The following is a 19,433-nucleotide window of genomic DNA, read 5'->3' on the forward strand; positions in this document are numbered from 1 at the left end:
TCAGATTAAAACTTTTATTTACAATGTTTTTGCTGGCTGTAAACCTTAAAAAATATTTTTGATACAAATGAACGTGAATTTAAAAAAAAGTTAAATATAAATGACTAAGGAAAAAATAAAATAAAAAGGAACAGCTTTGTTTGGCCATCACATTACTACATGAACAATAATATTGACTTCCACACAAAGGACATTTCTCATCTGATTCACAAATAGGTTAAACCATGGACAGCTGTTTCATGGTGTGGCTTGTTGTGAAATTATACTGCAGCTCACAAACAACCAATTGAAGGACAACAAAACAGGAGTGTCAGGGGGGATTCATTCACATTTAAGAAAAAGTAGGCCAATTCAAAAAAAAAAAAAAAAAAAAAAAAAAGCACTGGGACAGTTTGGAGGTACACAAAATTCCAAAACATTATTTTAGGACAACATACAGCACTATCTACAAGAAGTGGGCAAGAATTGCAACTTAATCATTTTCTCAAGTCATTGAAAGCATATCAGTATAAAAGTACACCTTTTACACCTTATAATGTTTCTTTCCAACAATGAGGCTTAAAGCTCAATAAACTTGAGACAGGAAGAACTGCTAGTGAAAATGACTGGGCACCATAGAATTTGCAATGACTATGTTCCACTGAATTTATAGGTTGAGATTTTGAATTCTCAAACACTGACAAAATGTAGACTGACAAGTGCACAACAGATATGTAAGCGCCGAAGAAATTCTAAAATCCAGATGTGTAAAATGTATGTTTAAGCAGGTTCATTTAGGTCATATTGGCCATTGTTTTACTAAAATGGTTTACCAACATACTAGATACATTTGGGGACATTTAAAATTAAGTTTAAAAAAACAATAATATTACAAAAATGCATCATATCACTTTTGATATCACCCAACGCACCAACGAGGCTTAAAAGTTGATGAAAGTAAAAAAAGAAAATAAAAAAGTTGACAAATACAAATAAAGCCGTACAATTTTCATAACTCCTCGAAATATTACACAGTGTCTGTTCAAGCTTTGATGTTCCGTTTACAATCCATATCAGAAGAGATACTTCCGACATGTGTCAGATCCACACCGGCACTCCACCCGAATCCGCTTTTTGGGAGAGCTTGGGAGTCCCGCTAAACTGAAATTTGAGTCCATCCTTGTGCTCTCCGCATCGACTGGATCAACTGCAATGACAATGTCAAGAGTCAAATTCAGCCAAGACAGCACATCTGAGATATATGCATTATGGTTAGCTCACCTGCACCACATAATTGTCAAACTGCTTAACAAGCCAAATATGAAAATTGTTTTGCCCAAGCATCAAACACACTCCAAGACTGAAAAGCTAAATAAAGTTTAATGTTGAAATGTCCAGTGTTCATTGAAATTGTATAACTCAATGTAATTAATGTGTTACTGTAGTACAACAAAAAAGGGTTTTCCCAATTGCACTCTCCTACCTAGCCCTGAAAGGACTGAGTTTAGGTAATATGACACATTTGGTGCCCACTCCCACCTTTATAGTTAGTGAAAGTAGCTAGCAAGTTACCTGCAATGCACACTAGCAGTGATGGGTGATGACAAAATGACAGAGCCTATTCATGTTCAATGAGCCAGGTGAAATGTGCAAAGCGAAGAGAGTGATGCAAAACAATTGAGAAAGCTGAACTCTATGCAAATCTCCAGCAATATTGTGTCACGATTACCAATAGAGGCTCACGATAGCTTCCAGCCGATGCTGTATTGGATGTTGATAAATTCACTACCTATCGTGCTGTGGGCTTGCTGCTCCAAAGAATCACCCACATGGTGATCAACTGTTGGAAAATCAAGTGACTTGTTGCTTTCGGTTGATATTAGTAACTAGCTGTACCTTTAATGTGTAAACTGTCATGTTGAGGTCATGCTAGTAGACCCGGGACGAAACCAGAATCGCGATACTCATTAGTATCGTGGCAAGTAAACAAAACACGAAGCAGATTTACCTTTAGGAAAACAGCCATAATGTTGGAAACAAACATCATTATGTTGTCATCCAGAGTCCCATGTATTTATTTTCTAAGTTATAATACACTATATATGACATATAGCAGGTTTTTAAAGGACCAAAGCAATTGGTCTGCTTTGTGTTAACATTTTTTAAATGTAAAAAAATATATTTTTCCTAGTATCGTCACAGCCCTACATGTCAGGCAGTAAAACTTCACACTTACTTTGCATCTTGTAGTCAAAAGTGAGCTCTTCTCCTGCCCTGATGGGGCGTGTTGAAAATAAAGCTATCCTCGGGAGCCTCTCATCCAGGTTGTCTATAAACACGTTGTATACTTGCAGGTTGGGGTTGCACTGCAAAACAAAGAAGAGACAGCTTAAAAGGTCCATACTTTAAGGTTACATTACAGCAATTAATGCTTTATTTCAGAATAGCCTACTGCTTATAATACATTCATAAACACAATTCTATTCAGATTTTCATACAACTTTGAGAAAACATGCTCTATAATAGACAAATTTGCTGCACTTCATGCTGTTTGAGGAAGCATATTACAGTGCAATACTATAACATCCATGGGTTGAACCACTTCCATTCTGCGGTGTCTACGATGCGACTGCTTTCATTTGCACCTAGAATACTAAAATATACTACTACCAAAAAGGTACGACATGGTGCTTTGGCTACTCTGCAGGTATGCCTCAGGGTTTGAAAGGTGAACATATATGATCATTTGCCACTCACACTGTGGTTGACAAAGTGGGAGATGTTGCCATGGTGAGCAGCGTCCACTGTATAAACGTCCTCCACGTAGTCCAGGTCAAACAGGTAGGTGGCGCCCTGCCGGTCGTACAGGTGTCCTCTCTTCTCCGCCTCGTCCGATGTGATGATCTTGACAAACAGATGCACACACCACTTCAGAAACTGTTCACAAACAACCGTAATAGAAACACAGCACTAGCACAACGTTTGTCTAATGTTCTTTGTCCATTACTCCAATCCAATTTATACATTTTCATGACAGAATAGCTCATTCTGGTAAATGAGGTTGACATAGGCCAATACATATTACCCAAAGTATTGGCCAATACTTTATACTACTTACCTCTCCAACGTACTCCATGACAAAGGTGTTCTTTTTTATGTGCTGTAGTGCGCGCACGCCCCAGCCTCGGCCGTTCCCAGTCTTGAAGATGCACAGGTCGAATGGAATGCCCTTCTGGACCACTCGGTTGGGGCAGTCAGAATCGCAGCTGCAGCGGGTGTTACACTCGTAGATGGGCTCCCCGGCACGCACACGCACCTGGCCCTTGTCAGTGTAGGCCAGGCGGTGGAGGGAGGCCCCGGGGCAGCAGCCTCCGACCGGATCACTGAAGCAGTCCTTACACTCACAGCCAACGGCCATCTCATTGAGCACGATGCCCTCGCCCACCTTATAGGTGTTGATGTAGGTGAAGTCCCTGGGCGGGCCGTCCAGGTCCACCTCGTTCAGGACAAAGATGCGGCCTGGGTGGTTGCGTGTCTTGTTCAAGTCGGCCTCCCAGTGCTGGAGCCTCTGGCGGAGTTTGGCTTTCTGCACCAGGATCCAGGCTACGTCCTTGTCCAGCCGCTTGGGACAGGTGGTCCGTCTCTTTTGCCGCCTCAGCTCACGCTCCATGTCCTCATGGAACTGAGTCATCAGCTTCTTGCACTTGAGATTTTTGCGGGGCTCCCAAGTGTTGGCCGACTCAGGAAAGCCCTTCCATTTGACCAGGTACAACTCCTGCTCCTGATCAGATGACAAGAGGACACATGACTTAGATTGCATATTAAGCCACAAAATAATTATATTGAACGTGGTACATTTTACAGTGAGGTCCAAAAGTATTGGGACAGCGACACATTTTTTGTTGTTGTTTTGGCTCTGTACTCCAGCACTTTGGATTTTAAATGATACAATGCCTATGAGGTTAAAGTGCAGACTGTCAGCTTTAATAGTAATTTTGGAGCCACTTTTATTGTAAATATGAATAGAGTATGTTTCAAAACACTTCTACATTAATGAATAGTTATTAATGAGTGAGAAAGTTAGAGGGATAAATATCATACACAACCCCCCCCCCCCAAAAAAAAGATGCTAACCTGTCCTGTTATTGGTAATTGTGAGAGGTTAGCATGTCTTGGGGTGCCTCTAACTTTCTCACAATTCATTCCGGATTGCCTGTACTACAAAATGGCACTACATTTTTTACCCTTCATTTCTATTGAGTACAAAATAATCAGTATCCATATGAAACCAAAAGTTAAAGGAACCACACCAACTGACAGTTGCAATGCTCGAGATAACTCTACGGAGGACTTGTCCCAGCCTTCATAGTCCCATTGTGAATTAATTCACTCACCTTAGACTTCTTGTAGTCACAGAGGTACTCAACCTCATAGTCATCGATGTTATGCTTGTTCACCTGTAGTTCTTTACAGTGGAGCCTTTCCCGGCGGCAGACAGCCTGCAGGTCGTCCAAAGACAGCTTGCAGGATACGCTGCAACCTGCAATGTTGTAATTGTAGCCACCATGTTTAGCTAGCTACGTTAGCTAATAGTTGCCAACTGAGTTGGGTTTAGAAGGCAACAAATGAACGAGACAATTAAATATACTCAGCTTAAACATATTCTTATTTGTTCTAATTTGGAATTGTGCAGGCTAACGGGTTATGTGAAACGCTTGCAAGACAGCTTGCAGACACTGCCAGACATTTCTAGCTAACTAGCTCCTCAACGAGGTCTGTGTTTTGGCGCGTTATGAAGTTCTCCGTTGTTTGCAAGTAGCTATGGCTGTCTGAAAACAGGTCCGATTTTCCTCGAATTTACGCTTTATAGTGCCATGCAGCTTACGATCATTTAGTTACTAGTTATTCGATATCCGTATGCATTCGTTTAGCTTTTAATTAAAACGTTATCCGCTACAATTTATTTTTTAAAAGACCACACAATCGAAGTGCGCAGATAGAGCTGCTTACTCAATGTCATTGTTATTGCTTTATCAATGCTAAATATTCCATGACAAGCGTGTATTAAAGGTCACAGAATTAAGTGTAACATTTGATCAGTTCAACCAGCCAAAATAACCTCAAAACACAACAAATATACACGTATTAACTTCCCACCCTCCTTACCGTTCAAATCTTCCGCCATGTTTTCCGCACCGCCAAAATGGAACAATCCTTCGATTGGGGTAAAGACTTTCGAGGAAGCAGCTGTTTCATGCTGTTGATTGGATGGAGCATATTCTAGCGGTGTTTCTATTGGAGCAGCAAAAAACTGTTCCTGCAAGCGAAGCTTTGTAAGGATGTAAGTATTTTTGCAAGGTCAGCAAGGTATGGAAAGAGAAGAATATGCATATTCTCCCTCTAATGTTCAGATAATATTGGTGAGAAAAATACATGTATATTCTCATTTATTAATTAAACAATTTGGAAAAATGTGTATCACTAAGAGGTCACAGTAGACACATTGTTTCAAAACGTGGCTCTTACTACATGCCTGGGGGAGTTACAGTAGCCAGCGTAAACTACTTCATATTTGTTTGACATTATATTTGACAATATGAGACCTACAGTACACTACATGGCCAAAAGTATGTGGACGCCTGCCCATCGAACAACTCATTCCAAAATCAAGGGCATTAATATGGAGTTGGTCCCCCCCTTTGCTGCTATAACAGCTTCCACTCTTCTGTGAAGGCTTTCCACTAAGATGCTGGAACATTGCTGCGGGGACTTGCTTCCATTCAGCCACAAGAGCATTAGTGAGCTCGGGCACTGATGTTGGGCGATTAGGCCTGGCTCGCAGTTGGCGTTCCAATTCATCCCAAAGGTGTTCGATGCTGTTGAGGTCAGGGCTCTGTGCAGGCTAGTCAAGTTCTTCCACACCGATCTCGACAAACAATTTATGCATGGAACTCACTTTGTGCATGGGGGCATTGTCATGCTGAAACAGGAAAGGGCCTTCCCCAAACTGTTGCCACAAAGTTGGAAGCACAAAATCAGCTAGAATGTCATTGTATACTGTTGCGTTAAGATTTCCATTCATTGGAACTAAGCCCGAACCATGAAAAACAGCCCCAGACCATTATTCCAAACTTTACAGTTGGCACTATGCATTGGGGCAGGTAGCGTTCTCCTGGAATCCGCCAAACCCAGATTCGTCCGTCGGACTGCCAGATGGTGAAGCATGATTCATCACTCCAGAGAATGCGTTTCCACTGCTCCATTGTCCAATAGCGGCGAGCTTTACACCACTCCAGCCGACGCTTGGCATTGAGCATGGGGATCTTAGGCTTGTGTGCAGCTGCTCAGCCATGGAAACCTATTTCATGAAGTTCCCAACAGTTAATGTGCTGACGTTGCTTCCAGTTTGTAACTGGGTAGTGAGTGTTGCAACCGAAAACAGACAATTTTTTACGCGATATGCGCTTCAGCACTTGGCAGTCCAGTTCTTTGAGCTTGTGTGGCCGACCACTTCGCGGCTGTGCCTTTGTTGCTCCTAGACATTTCCACTTCACAATAACAGCACTTACAGTTGACTGGAGCAGCTCTAGCAGGGCAGAAATTTGATGAACTGACTTGTTGGAAAAGTAGCATCCTATGAAAGTGCCATATTGAAAGTTACTGAGCTCTTCAGTAGGCCATTCTACTGCCAATGTTTGTTTATGTTAATTGCATGGCTGTGTGCTCGATTTTATACACCTGTCAGCAATTGGTGTGGCTGAAATAGCCGAATCCACTCATTTGAAGGTGTGTCCACATACTTTTGTATATATAGTGTATCTTTGGTATCAAGGCACTTCAGAGGGAAGGTTAGGCCAGAGGCCTACTATGTATGTGGTGTGAGAAGCTCATAGGGAGCCAATATCATCTACCCCATGGGGCAGTTATGAGAACAGATTATATTAGTGCTTACTTTGAATTGAACATTACATTAACCCATGAAGGTAATCAAATTCATATCAAACCCCAAAGATTTTTTTGTACGTTTTGAGAAACGGCATTAGAGACGCAGAGACCGATGAATAAATATGCAATATTTGTGCAATAGGCGTTTTAAAAATGAGTTTATTGGCTTTTTGAGATAACATTGCAAAACAAAATGTAGAGTATAAAAAGTAGAGAAAAAATCTGGGTAGGAAAAAATGACAGCCTATCACACCAGTAGCTACCATCTTCATTCAGCTAAGGAATAGATAGAATGCATTGAGCAAGAGTCTCAGTCAATATACGCAAAAAGGAACAAACTGGTTAAGGTAGTACCTCAAGCGGTATGGTGTGTTTATTCCATTTTCTGGAGGTGACCCCTATGTTGTCTTCCCACCAGGAGATTCCAGGACAGTACATTCCATGTTGTCATACAACAGTAAAATTTCTAGACTCTACAACATTGATGTCAGCAGTGACAGTCAGTTTGGGCAACTCCAAAGTGCCACTTTCATCAGTTACGTTTTCTGGCCTCACCGTCTCTTGACGTCTCGGTTGAAGAGGGAAAGGGAAGCAATCCAAAGGGGCGTGTTCGACTTTACAAAGGCTGTCCTCACTGCTGTCCTTAATACAGTCGGGATTGGAGACTCCGGCACCTTCCCAGCAAGGCCAGGGGTTCTCCCCGAGTGGCACCACGTCTTCAGTCTGAACCGCCTTCTCCATCATCATGCCTCTGGGGGGCCTCTCCTCCAGCCCAAAGCCCTCCTCTAGACTAGGCTCCACTTTACGGAACGTGTGGCGGGCAAAGAGGCATATGCAGAACATCTCCACAATCACAGAGTAGTGGTAAATTACTGAGAGAGGAAGATAATAAAATATAAAAAGTTACCACCAATGTCACATTGATAATTTCATAATAAACATGTATCTCCACTGTTACAATACTGACATGGAGAGGATGTTGAGAGGGAGATGTATGGGGGAGGACTTCCATTGCAGTGCACTTACGCTGGGAACGCATGAGGACAGAGAAGGGAGGGGTGCAGGGCACCACCTCCAGGGCCCCCATGGTCTCCAGGATTCCACTCTGAAGGCCACACAGCACCAACACTACAATGATACAGACAAATTTGGCCCTCAGCCCATAGCCAGGCAAGGCCTTTTTGGTGGCCTTGTAAAACAGCAGGTGGCCATAGAAGGACAAGAAGGTAGACACGCCTATGATGACATTCATGTACATATTGGGATTGGCATAATCCACCTGTGAAAAATTGCATGGATATGGTAAAAAAAAATATATATATATATATATAAAATGAACTAATTGACTTATTAACCAGGGACTCATTTGGTTAAATTAAGGACAAAAATAAATTGGTTACAATGCAAATATGTCTTGCGATATATGCATTCCACTCACATCTCCATAGTCATACTGCTCATCTGTCCAGAGGACCAGAGTGACAAAGAACAGGATGGTTCTGACCACAGACAGTTGCAGCACAGCAGCCATCATCCATCCCAGGCTGGTCCTATGGAGGGAGAGGTAGTGGGCAAGGTGATTGCAGCAATATATGTGCATTTATCATTATCGCAACATGGGAGATTATGGTGATATATTGTGCATTTATCAATATTGCGATATGGGGCCATTACAGCAATATTGTTTATCTATCATTATTGTGATGTGGCCACATCTTATGAATCTGTCATTATCACGATATGGATGCGCACAATGAGGAGGACACCCAGTTATAAAGTACCTGTTGATGGCTATCATAGGGAGGCAACAGCAGCAGCAACATGGGAACGGATCCGGAGACACCTGTTCTCCAGCTAAGATCTCCAGCATGCGGGCCTTACCCCCAAAGAAGTCTGTGATGAGCCCCATAAACTTTAGCAAAGTAATGGAGTGGTACCTTCAAAGCGAGAACGACAAATGGAGAGATAGTTTTACTGATGAAAGTTTTAGCCCAGAATGACGTGAACAATGTAAATTAGTACACAAAACAAAGTGATGGTCAGAAAGAGGTTGTACTCGATACTTACAGAGAAGCTATGAAGCTACATAGTGAGGAGGAGCGAGGAACGTACAGCGCAATGATTGAGGTTAAGCCAAAGACCTGATCGAAAGAGAATGAGTGTAGTTAGGCAACAATGACAAAATGTACAAATACCTATCCGAAACAATTGAAATGTGTGGCAAAAATGAGAGGTCCCTTTACCGGGTACATGCCCAGTATCCACAGGTAGAGGTGCCGGCGTCTGGAGTAGGACACGTGACGCAGGAAGAAGCCCACCTCTTCTAGGAACAGGGCCAGCATGATCACAGCGAACCCAGCAGGAATGAGAAACAGCCATAGCTCATCCTTGATCACTGGGTACAAACGCACAACACAAGGACTTGTGGTGGGACAAATCATGTACAACACATACAGTTCCCAGAAAACAACACTAGAGCTAACATTATCATAAACACTGGTGACACACTGGTGTGAGGTAAGTCTCAGGCGGAAATGCCCCAACACATTAGCAGGGTTGGTGTAGCAGAGCATAGCTCAGTTAGCATCACTCAGAATCTAAGACGGCAAACACCAATATTGCACATAGACAAAGCATTGAAAAAGCATTGTGCCATTTTTGGCATAGAAAGAAAATGTTGGTGTCTTCAAGCACAGACCTTTATCACACAGAACCTGATATGTATCAGATCCAATGACTGTAAAATCTCTGGCCAGTCAAAAACATAGCCCATACAGTTTATGTGAATACATAAATGCTGGTCTTACCACTGAAGAACTCCCAGGACAGCGGGATCTCTGCTCCTAACCAGCTGCAGTTAACTCCTCTCCTCATCCTCTCAGAGAGCACAGTTCCCACTAACACCACAAACCCTAGACGTATTATGAATAGGATAAAATTTAGAGTAGGTCTCAAATTTAGGGAGGTACATTTACTGTTGAACTAACTGACCTCGTATAGAAAGACTGATGTAATAAAGGACGAGACTTTGTTTTTCTATTCTCAGAGGACGGACACTTGGCGAGTGTCTTGTCAGTTCCGTGTTGAGATGGCGTCCTGTCGTCTGAACGATGCTTTCCTGATAGCAGTGGTTAATGATTGACTAAACCAAGGTAAGCCGACAGATGGGGAGCCAAGTCCACTCTGGAATGTGTCAACTTGTGTTGTCTCTGAACCGATTATGAGGGAGCTCTAAACAAGCACGGCTGTGAAACTAACGTAACAAATTGTTTTAAAGTTGTCATACCATGTATCACTTAGAATTTAGAACACTTAGAATTTTAGGATTGTTTTAAAGTTGTCATAACATGTATCACTTAGAATTTAGAAAACTTAGAATTTTAGGATTGTTTTAAATGATTTGATAAAATATTGAATTTGGGCTTTACTACTATAACCCATAGAAATGCATTGAATAACACATTCATAAATGGAAAAGTTTTTTTTTTTTTAAATCAAAAAACATTAAAGAATAAGTGTCTCTAGGAGATACAGTATAAAAACGCTCAGGAAATATTTTACTTTTCTGGAAACATATTTAACCCATTTTTTTTGTAGGTACAAAACTACCTCCATACTTCCATATTTAAAAAAAAATTGGTACGGGGTTACCTTCAGTCGAGTCCTGTCGTTGTTGTGGGGGTTGTAGAGCAAAACAGAAATACCAACGTGTTCGTAAGTCTCCCCTTTCCAATATGGGGTCATATCAGCAGAGGCTGCTGAGGGAAGAACGGCTCATAACGGTCGGAACATAGCAAATGGAATGGCATCAAACACCTGGAAACCATTTATTTGATACCATTCCACTCCAGCCATTACCACAAGCCCGCTCTCCTCAATGAAGGCTCCACCAACCTCCTGTGGGTTATATTAGTTTGTAGCCCAAACGGTTCAGATGCTACAGACAGACGTTGGCACATGGGCGGTAATGATTTTAGACCAGTCCCATGGGGCTTGTGGGGGTCGTAGAGAAAAACGGAGTACACCATCGTGTTCGTGAGTCTCATCTTTTCATATAGTGGTCATATTATTTAGTCGGCTAAACCGTTCGGGCTCTGCGTTTTCGTGAGAAGACCAATTTTCAATGTCTACTGGTCTGACAAACAGTGCTGTAGCTCTGCCAATTTCCACCGCAGATGCGGAAGGCCGACATCGGCGGATTTAGATGCAGCCCATGCAAAAAAGCCCATACAGATATGGATTTTGATGGGAATTGTTGTATTATGTTAATTAGATTGACGCAGACTCTTAAGTATTAAGACAAATTATATACAAATGTATTTGTACACAACACTTGTAAATAGCATGATACCCTTCTGAGTGGTTAAGATTAACTCCACTGAACAAAAATATAAACGCAACAGTGTTGCGTGTTGGTTTCATGAGCTGAAATAAAATATCCCAGAAATGTTCCATATGCACAAAAAGCTTATTTCTCTCAATTTTTGTGCACAAATGTATCCCTGTTAGTGAGCATTTCTCCTTTGCCAAGATAATCCATCTAGTTGACAGGTGTGGCATATCAAGAAGCTGATTAAACAGCATGATCATTACACAGGTGCACCTTGTGCTGGGGACAATAAAAGGCCACTCTAAAATGTGCAGTTGTGTCACACAATGCCACAGATGTCTCAAGTTGACTGCAATTGGCAATCTTGACTGCAGTAATGTCCACCAGAGCTGTTGCCAGATAAATGTTAATTTCTCTACCATAAATCACCTCCAACAACATTCCAAAGGCCACAATCAACAGCCTGATCAACTCTATGCACAGGAGATGTGTCGCACTGCATAAGGAAAATGGTGGTGACACCAGATACTAACTAGTTTTCTGATCCATGCCCCTACTTTTTATTTTAAGGTATCTGTGACCAACAGATGCATTTCTGTATTCCCAGTCATGTCAAATCCATAGATTAGAGCTTTGTGAATTTATTTCAATTAACTGATTTCCATATATGAATTGATAATCAGAAAAAAAATTGAAATTGTTGCATGTTGCATTTATATTTTTGTTCAGTATACTTGATGTACTAATCATGGTTTTGATCTGGCATTTTAAATGATAGTTTGCTGAAAAATACAGTACAATCCTTCACCTTGTTGAATAAATAATGTAACTACTAGGGTGTGTTTTACCTCCCATTTCCAAATAAACCCTTCATTGATTAGTGTTTAAGTATGGCCACAGAACTAGAAATAAAATGTCTTTAATAGAAAAACAGATACATGAGTAGAAAAAAAAGTACCTCCATCGAGAACATTGTGTATTATAAACTGGGTGGTTCAAGCCCTGAATGCTGATTGGCTGAGGGCTGTGGTATATCAGACCGTATACCACGGGTATGACAAACCATTTATTTGTACTGCTCTAATTACATTGGTAACCAGTTTATAATAGCAATAAGATAACTCAGGGTTTGTGGTATATGGCCAAAATACCACGGCTAAGGGCTGAATCAAGGCACTCCACGTTGCGTTGTGCCAAAGAACAGCCCTTAGCCGTGGTATACTGGCCATATACCACCCCCCCCCCCCCCCCCCCCGCCTAATTATATAACATCAATGGTCCAACATAATACATTCACTTAAGGCACACTGCACCTTAGCCCCAGGTTAACAAGTGCTTGTATGAACACAGGATAAGCTAGCCCAGGGCCCAGTCTTAGCCTGGGGCTAAGAACAATGCAGTGTGAGAAGGCTAATAGGTGCTACTGATATACACAGAAGCATAAATATTCATAATGATTGTGTGTGATCAAACTCCAAAAGACCTGAAGATGAACAGTAGCCTATACAGACCCCACAAATCTTCAGCCTACCTCTGGTTCTCAATCTCAACAGTGTGATGCATCATAGCAATGAACTTGTGTGTGACTGGTTTGTTAGTGTTCACCACAACAAACAAATACAGAAAGACCCTGGTAAACAATGCAGCATTCTTCCAGTCATGATGGTGTGGGACAATTGTCCTGGCTCTACACTTCGTTGCTCCGTGTCCACTAAGTCTTTACCAACACCAGACCTTGCTAGGTAAGGGTTATTTTTGGACCAGGCTTTTGTCTTCTGTTATTTTTGGACCAAGCTTTTGTCTTCTGTTCAGTACAGACCTTCACCAAATGAGATTACTGAATGAGGCGGTAGAAGAGCCAGCTGCCGAACACCAGCCAGTGGCTGGCCCAGTTCAACTCTGACCACTTCTGAATGGTGTGGTTGGCCACATAACCCTGAGAAGGAGGACAATGGTGACTAAATGTGTATAAGTAATACGTTCATGCAGTTCATATAGACCACTGTTTAATTCTAATGTTCTCCATTAACTTGGCCCCAGCCAGCAGTAGCAGGTCATTGGTGGGCCTTACCTCCTCTGCAGCCAAGTTGTCTACTTCAGCATCAAACAGGGAGCCCAGGTATGTCAGGTGGAAGATGGCCATGGCACTGAAGGCCAGGTTGATGCCATACACCCACAGCTCCTACGAGAGTGGCACAGATCAGTCACAACACTGGGGATGTGTTCTGAATCCCAAACCTCCCCGCAATGTGCACTAGCTAGCTCACTCACTCCACATGGACCCATTCAATGTGCAATTAACAATAGGTTATCTTATGGAAAGCACCTTCAAAACATGATATACAAACTTGAGTGTAAAACATTCCTGGATGCAACAAGCATGTACCTTCTTCTGCTGATGATGGCAATTGTTGGGACACTGTTTGGACAGGATACAGGCACTAAAGATGGCTGCCAGCCTCTTCCTCAGAACTGACAGAGGATGACAAGACAATAAGGCGATGTACAACCTTTGAAACCAAACTCACATAAAACAAGCAAGCATGTGAATGTGAAAAGCAGATAGGCACGGTAACTTCACCATGTTCCACGTAGGTGATGAAGCCCAGAGACAGCAGCACGGCCCCAAGATGGAAGCTGAGGCCCTGGAGAAAACAAAATGGCAGATTGGTTTTACAACATCGGAAGCTGATCAACCAACTATTCACTTTGGCCTCAGCCAGAGGGTTAAGGCAGTGACATTTTCAAAATCAGATAAAATCTTACTAAAGCAAAAACAGTATTAAAGTGCAATGGTGAGTGACCTTTTCTGAATCATCACGTAAGATGACATCACTGAGTTGGTTGACTCATACTCACATGTAGTAGGGCACTGGCTGTGTAAGTCACAATGATGGAAGAAAATGTGCCAAGTTTCAAAGCACTTTTGAAAACATCTACAACAAAATGGGGGAAAGACCCAGTAATCAGTTGACATTTTAATATGTAAAAAAGTGTATATGGTTAAACAGGGCCCATAGCTCTAACATTTCTGTCTAATCTGTTCATAGTAAATTGAAGGTGTAATGATGCTTACATATGTTGAGCCAGCGAGACATGGGGATGTTCCAGGAGGTCACCACCAGCACCATGGACCTGGGCAACTCCACATTCAGAGGCTTAACCACTTTCAGATCCCTAAAAACACATTTTGTGCATTCATGGATTTGCACATGCATGCACGCACACATTATTTTCACATATCTTATCTAGACAGATATTACAGTGTCTATCACAATACTGCTATTATAAACTTAACCTACAGGCAAATTGATAATATATTAAATATGTGTACCACTAATTGAACCATAGATCATATGAATTGAACTCCCCATTTGACATTGTCTTTGTCTTCAGTGAAACCTGCCCCTGCCAGCACAGTAGTACTTTCGCTGAGGTGGCCCACAAAGTAGTTACTGAAGTGGAAGGATACAGCATTCTCATACGCATGGAGCCACCTGTACACAGGGGAAATAGACAAGACAGCTCTAAGATACTGTTTATAGCCTTTCTTCATTCAGCAATAATGCCAGGAATAGTATTATGCACTGACACCATCTTGAAGTGGTCACTATTGCTACCATCAGAGCTTGTCTGAAGAACTTTGTTTGATGTTCTTCATCACAATAGCCCTTACCTTGCTTATGTGCCTCTTGGAAGCAGAGAAACAGAAATAAATGGAACTCACTAACATAAAGTTGGTGTACATTCACATATCAAAATAGGACTGACATTGGAATGACCAAGGAATTGTTCAGTGAAACGTGCACTCACGTTCGCAGTCCTCTGCTCCCGTGGATTGGAATGAAGTAAGGGAAGAGGTATGGGGCGATGCAGTTGGATATCACCAAGCATACCTGGCATTTCACCCAGCTGATTGAAAACTTCTGGAGCCAGGACCAACTCTGGGGGACAGAGAAGCCAAGTTAAAAAAGGACAGATTTTAGCAGCCATTTTGACTTAAAGCAGCTACAGTATGTGGATCTAACTGCGGTGAAAAGAGATGTAAACTTTGCACCAGCACAAACACTTAGTAAATCTGGACCAATATGTTATAGGCCTATATGTCAAATGTAAATTCAGATACTATACAGGAATCAATTCAGCTTTCTTTTAACAAGTTGACTGAGAATACATAATTTTTTTGCAAAACAGTAGCACATCTCTTCAGCTGTGGCTTACTAGTTTACGGCTCTCAATGGCCTCTTTGTAGCTTGAGTAGCTAATCCAGGGTCCAAAGATGACAGTGCCCACAAAGAGAATGTAGCCTGTGAACTCCAGAGGGTTGGGCACAGCGAGCACAGTGCCTCTGTCCAGGTCAAAGGCCAGAGAAATGGCCTTCATGGCCACCACCATCTGGGAACCTGAGGAAGTGGGGATGATAGGCAAAGTATGCAGTTGTTCCTTCACTAAGGTCTCGAATACAATGTAACAGGAAGATGTCCGTGTCTCTATAAAATCATGTATATGTCTCATACTGCCTTGCCATCCAATCACTCACATCTGTACGGGACATTTACCTCTCATTTTATGCCAGGTCACTGTGTCAATCATATGCAGCTCTCTAGAGAGAAAAAAAACAGGAGAAAACAGTTAAGTGGAGCAACATTGCCTATGATGCAGCATTAGCAATGGATGGAGTTATCATTTTCATTCATTACCCCATGAGTAGATAGATGAGGATAGTGGCAGAGAGGAAGATTCCTCGGCTGCTGGAGTGGCGGTTGAGGAACAGGACCGTGTAGCAGAGCATACTGAGCATTAACACCCACACCATGGACTGCTCAAAGAACAGGTAGAGGGCATATAGACCCGCTGACACTGAGCCCAAGTGTTTCACAGAGGATGAGAGACCTACTGGAGGACAGGAAACACTAAGTACCAGGCTGGCACCACCAAAGGCCTTTGTACAAATTGGGGTGCTTTTCTAGACATCTGTAAGGTAATACTGAATGCTTTATCTGTCATCATTACATGTGTCCAACACACTGTGGATGGTGTCATGGCAAAGTATACATTTCACGATTCAGTCTTTGTATCTAAAGTTTGGCACATCCTCTGTTAAATCCTCATTAAATAATGTTATTGGTCAAGTGTTCAAGTGAACTCACCCAGCCTACAGAGGAGTCGACAGAGCAGGCAGAGGAGCAGTAGCTGCCAGACCTGTTCCACTCCCTGCTGTGCCGTAGGGAGCACACAGCTCTCCCCTAGCTCCTGGAAGAACTCTATCCTGCTGAACTCCATGGTGTAGCCTCAACTGCCTGGCTCTCACTGGAGTGGAAAAACATGAAAATAATCCAGCTGTATGTGAGTGATCAATGTTAAAATGGCATAATGTATAAAATGTCCTACTGTTCAATTGTCAATGTAATTTCAATTAATGCCTTGGCTTTCTTGAGTATAACTTATTATATATTATGAGCTTGGTACAATGGCCCACAATAGGTTGTAATCAGGGTTGTGCGGTCTGCCCAAAGCATTACCGGGGGCAAACTACCCGCCCTCCAGGACGCCTACAGCACCCGATGTCACAGGAAGGCCAAAAAGATAATCAAGGACATCAACCACCTGAGCCACTGCCTGTTCACCCCGCTATCATCTAGAAGGCAAGGTCAGTACAGGTGCATCAAAGCTGAGATCGAGAGACTGAAAAACAGCTTCTATATCAAGGCCATTAGACTGTTAAACAGCCATCAATAGCACATTAGAGGCTGTTGCCTATAGGCATAGACTAGAAATCACTGGCCACTATAAGGAATAGTGGCCACTAGTCACTTTAATAATGTTTACATATATGACATTACTCATCTCATATGTATATACTGTATTCTATTCTATTCTATGGTATCTTAGCAAGTAGCCTAGTGGTTAGAGCATTGGGCCAGTAACCGAAAGGTTGCTGGATTGAATCCCCAAGCTGACAAGGTAAATCTGTCGTTCTGCCCCTGCCCCACTGTTCCCCGGGTAGGCCTTCATTGTAAATAAGAATTTGTTCTTAACTGACTTGCCTAGTAAAATAAAGGTTAAATTAAAAAACAAATAAATAATCATGTTTACATATCTGGCATTAGTCATCTCATATGTATATACTGTTTTCTATACTTCTACGGTATATTAGTCACTTAATAATGTTTACATATCTTGCATTACTCATCTCATATGTATATACTGTATTCTACTGTATCTTAGTCTATGCCGCTGACATCGCTCGTCCACCATATATGTATATAGTCTTAATTAATTCCTACTTAGATGTGTGTGTATATTGGGTATACGTTGTGTAATTTGTTAGATAGTACTTGTTAGATATTACTGCACTGTCGGAGCTAGAAGCACAAGCATTTTGCTACACTCACAATATGATCTGCTAAACACGTGTATGTGACCAATCAAATTTGATTTCAATTGATTTGTATTACCGGTATTTTGTGTTGTCAATAATCCGTGTTGGGGAGTAGTGAACTACATGTAGTTCAACAAGTAATTTAATAAATAATCAGTAGCTTGGTGGTAGTTTAACTAAATTCAAACCTTGGTAGTGTTTGCAGTAGTTTATTTTGCCATGTAGTGGTGAAGCTAACTATACTCTACTTGTTTTGCAAAAAGAAAAGATGGGTGAAGAAGGCAATAATGTTCTTTCTTTTTCAGCATCAGACCTGCCTAATTCTGATTTTGTGTTTAAAAGGCTAACTTCTTCCAGTGTCAGTCATTGGTAGCAAGCTTGGTAAACTATATTTTCAGAGTAGTTTCCCCAACACTGTAAATAACGTAAAATGTTTGAGTATATGTCCGAACTCCATTACAAAAGTAGCTGGGTCAAACTGTTGAAATAAAAAATGTAAAATCCTCTAAAACATTGTAATTTCTAAATTGGTTTTGTCATGTTATGGCAGTGGCTACTAGTTTAAGGCGGGGTTGGCAAAAATAGCAAACTTGCCTGTTGCTCGAGACAATGGTACAAGGCAGAGGCAGCAAGAGTGAACGGATAGCTGGATAGCTAGCTAGATTGCAGAATATTTGTGCCAAATCTCGATATCCGGACGAAAGTTTAAGAAACGCCAACCTCCGCGAGCTAACTTTAAACTTTAATGAGTGGTTCGCTAACATGCAGCCAACATTGCTGGCTAACTTATAAAGCAGACGAAGTGAAACGCTAGCTAACTCGCTAGCCAGCCAGAGCTCACCTGAAATAGTTTTCACTTGTCTGATTCGTGTCCTACTTGTCCTGTACTATGCCAATGTGCGCGTCCTCTCGTCTCCTACTGAAAATGAAGCTATTTTATAATCAATATGTTCAAAAAATGTTTTGGAATAGGAAATCTCGTGCAACGCATTACCTTGAAAGACATTCGTATTTCGACTCTTCATAATCACTGGCAACACTGTCCACCAGGGGACACCATTCTCTGAGCTCACTCTGTGTGTTTGCATACTGAATGCAAGCGGAATCCACATACTATATTCCAAATGATCAAGCTGTTTTTGTATAAACCTTATGTACGTGTTGAGAGGGTTAAGATGCAAGTCACACTTTGAACAGGGATTGGACTGCCATTTTTGTGATTTTGCTCACTGAGAAAACGCATGGCCCCTGCTGTAACAGTGCAAATGTGAAAAACACAGTTGCTCTAATAACATAATTACACTGGCTTGAAACATGCATCAGCACCCAAACATGCATCAGCACCCAAACCTTTGAATCTAATTTCTAGCAAAGCAGCACAATATCCTACATGACAAGGCTGCTCAACCCGTGAGATATGAACTCCCACTTTTGTCAGACTTATGTTACCTTCACCTGTATGTACCATACCCACAGCACTGACAGTCATTCCAGAAACTATATATTTTAAATGTGTAGATTTTATTGTGTCGATGCAATGGATAATTATTGTGTATTGTGTATTAATGAAAATGTTGCATTTGTTTCAAGTAATTCAGCCTTAGCGGCTATTGATACCATGGAACTCTTTTCTCTTCATGACAGATAATGAGATGTCTTTGCATGAAATAGCCGATTCTATTCAATTGTACACCATCAACCTAAGAAACAATGAAAACCAATATTGTTAGTATGTTAACAAAAGATGACTGTAAATTCACCATTTCAATACCAGTGTTCACAACTGTAAGCTTCAGA

General features: G+C 41.6%; 3 protein-coding genes across 12 annotated transcripts; all 3 read right to left on the reverse strand.

Moving 5' to 3' along the window:
• On the reverse strand, nucleotides 1-5,223 carry LOC110492276 (histone-lysine N-methyltransferase SUV39H1). 2 transcript variants are annotated; one of them, XR_016487382.1, is made up of 6 exons: nucleotides 5,146-5,223; nucleotides 4,374-4,519; nucleotides 3,098-3,760; nucleotides 2,737-2,883; nucleotides 1,876-2,345; nucleotides 1-1,186 (listed from the first exon to the last, which is right to left on the reverse strand). XR_016487382.1 is itself a non-coding variant. In XM_021566458.3 (6 exons), exons 1-6 carry the CDS (start codon nucleotides 5,162-5,164, stop codon nucleotides 1,053-1,055), a joined length of 1,239 nt encoding a protein of 412 aa, XP_021422133.1. In that variant the 5' UTR covers nucleotides 5,165-5,223; the 3' UTR covers nucleotides 1-1,052. The 2 variants fall into 2 exon arrangements, 1 of the variants encoding a protein (XP_021422133.1); XM_021566458.3 differs by having other exon boundaries at nucleotides 2,216-2,345.
• A 1,842-nt stretch (nucleotides 5,224-7,065) lies between these two features.
• LOC110492279 (organic solute transporter subunit alpha) lies at nucleotides 7,066-10,803 on the reverse strand. 4 transcript variants are annotated; one of them, XM_021566467.3, is made up of 8 exons: nucleotides 10,576-10,803; nucleotides 9,732-9,836; nucleotides 9,168-9,319; nucleotides 8,992-9,065; nucleotides 8,706-8,861; nucleotides 8,363-8,474; nucleotides 7,951-8,203; nucleotides 7,066-7,796 (listed from the first exon to the last, which is right to left on the reverse strand). In XM_021566467.3, exons 2-8 carry the CDS (start codon nucleotides 9,796-9,798, stop codon nucleotides 7,372-7,374), a joined length of 1,239 nt encoding a protein of 412 aa, XP_021422142.3. In that variant the 5' UTR covers nucleotides 9,799-9,836; nucleotides 10,576-10,803; the 3' UTR covers nucleotides 7,066-7,371. The 4 variants fall into 4 exon arrangements, with proteins under 4 accessions (XP_021422142.3, XP_090059551.1, XP_090059549.1 ...); XM_090203425.1 differs by having other exon boundaries at nucleotides 7,951-8,052; nucleotides 10,576-10,654; XM_090203423.1 differs by lacking the exon at nucleotides 10,576-10,803 and adding an exon at nucleotides 9,916-10,066.
• A 1,354-nt stretch (nucleotides 10,804-12,157) lies between these two features.
• On the reverse strand, nucleotides 12,158-18,735 carry LOC110492277 (protein-serine O-palmitoleoyltransferase porcupine). Of its 6 annotated transcripts, none has more exons than XM_090203420.1 (14): nucleotides 18,631-18,735; nucleotides 18,478-18,555; nucleotides 16,405-16,564; nucleotides 15,955-16,147; nucleotides 15,814-15,857; nucleotides 15,476-15,657; nucleotides 15,068-15,198; nucleotides 14,624-14,751; nucleotides 14,331-14,429; nucleotides 14,114-14,190; nucleotides 13,836-13,899; nucleotides 13,641-13,726; nucleotides 13,326-13,436; nucleotides 12,158-13,190 (listed from the first exon to the last, which is right to left on the reverse strand). In XM_090203420.1, the coding sequence occupies exons 3-14, from the start codon at nucleotides 16,535-16,537 to the stop codon at nucleotides 13,089-13,091; spliced, it is 1,350 nt and encodes a 449-aa protein (XP_090059546.1). In that variant the 5' UTR covers nucleotides 16,538-16,564; nucleotides 18,478-18,555; nucleotides 18,631-18,735; the 3' UTR covers nucleotides 12,158-13,088. The 6 variants fall into 6 exon arrangements, with proteins under 6 accessions (XP_090059546.1, XP_090059543.1, XP_090059547.1 ...); XM_090203417.1 differs by having other exon boundaries at nucleotides 15,955-16,150; XM_090203421.1 differs by having other exon boundaries at nucleotides 18,478-18,552; nucleotides 18,631-18,717.
• Between the last annotated feature and the right edge of the window lie 698 nt (nucleotides 18,736-19,433).

Source organism: Oncorhynchus mykiss, chromosome 16 (assembly GCF_057628025.1).
Source record: "Oncorhynchus mykiss isolate SJ-2025 chromosome 16, ASM5762802v1, whole genome shotgun sequence".
NCBI lineage: Eukaryota > Metazoa > Chordata > Actinopteri > Salmoniformes > Salmonidae > Oncorhynchus > Oncorhynchus mykiss.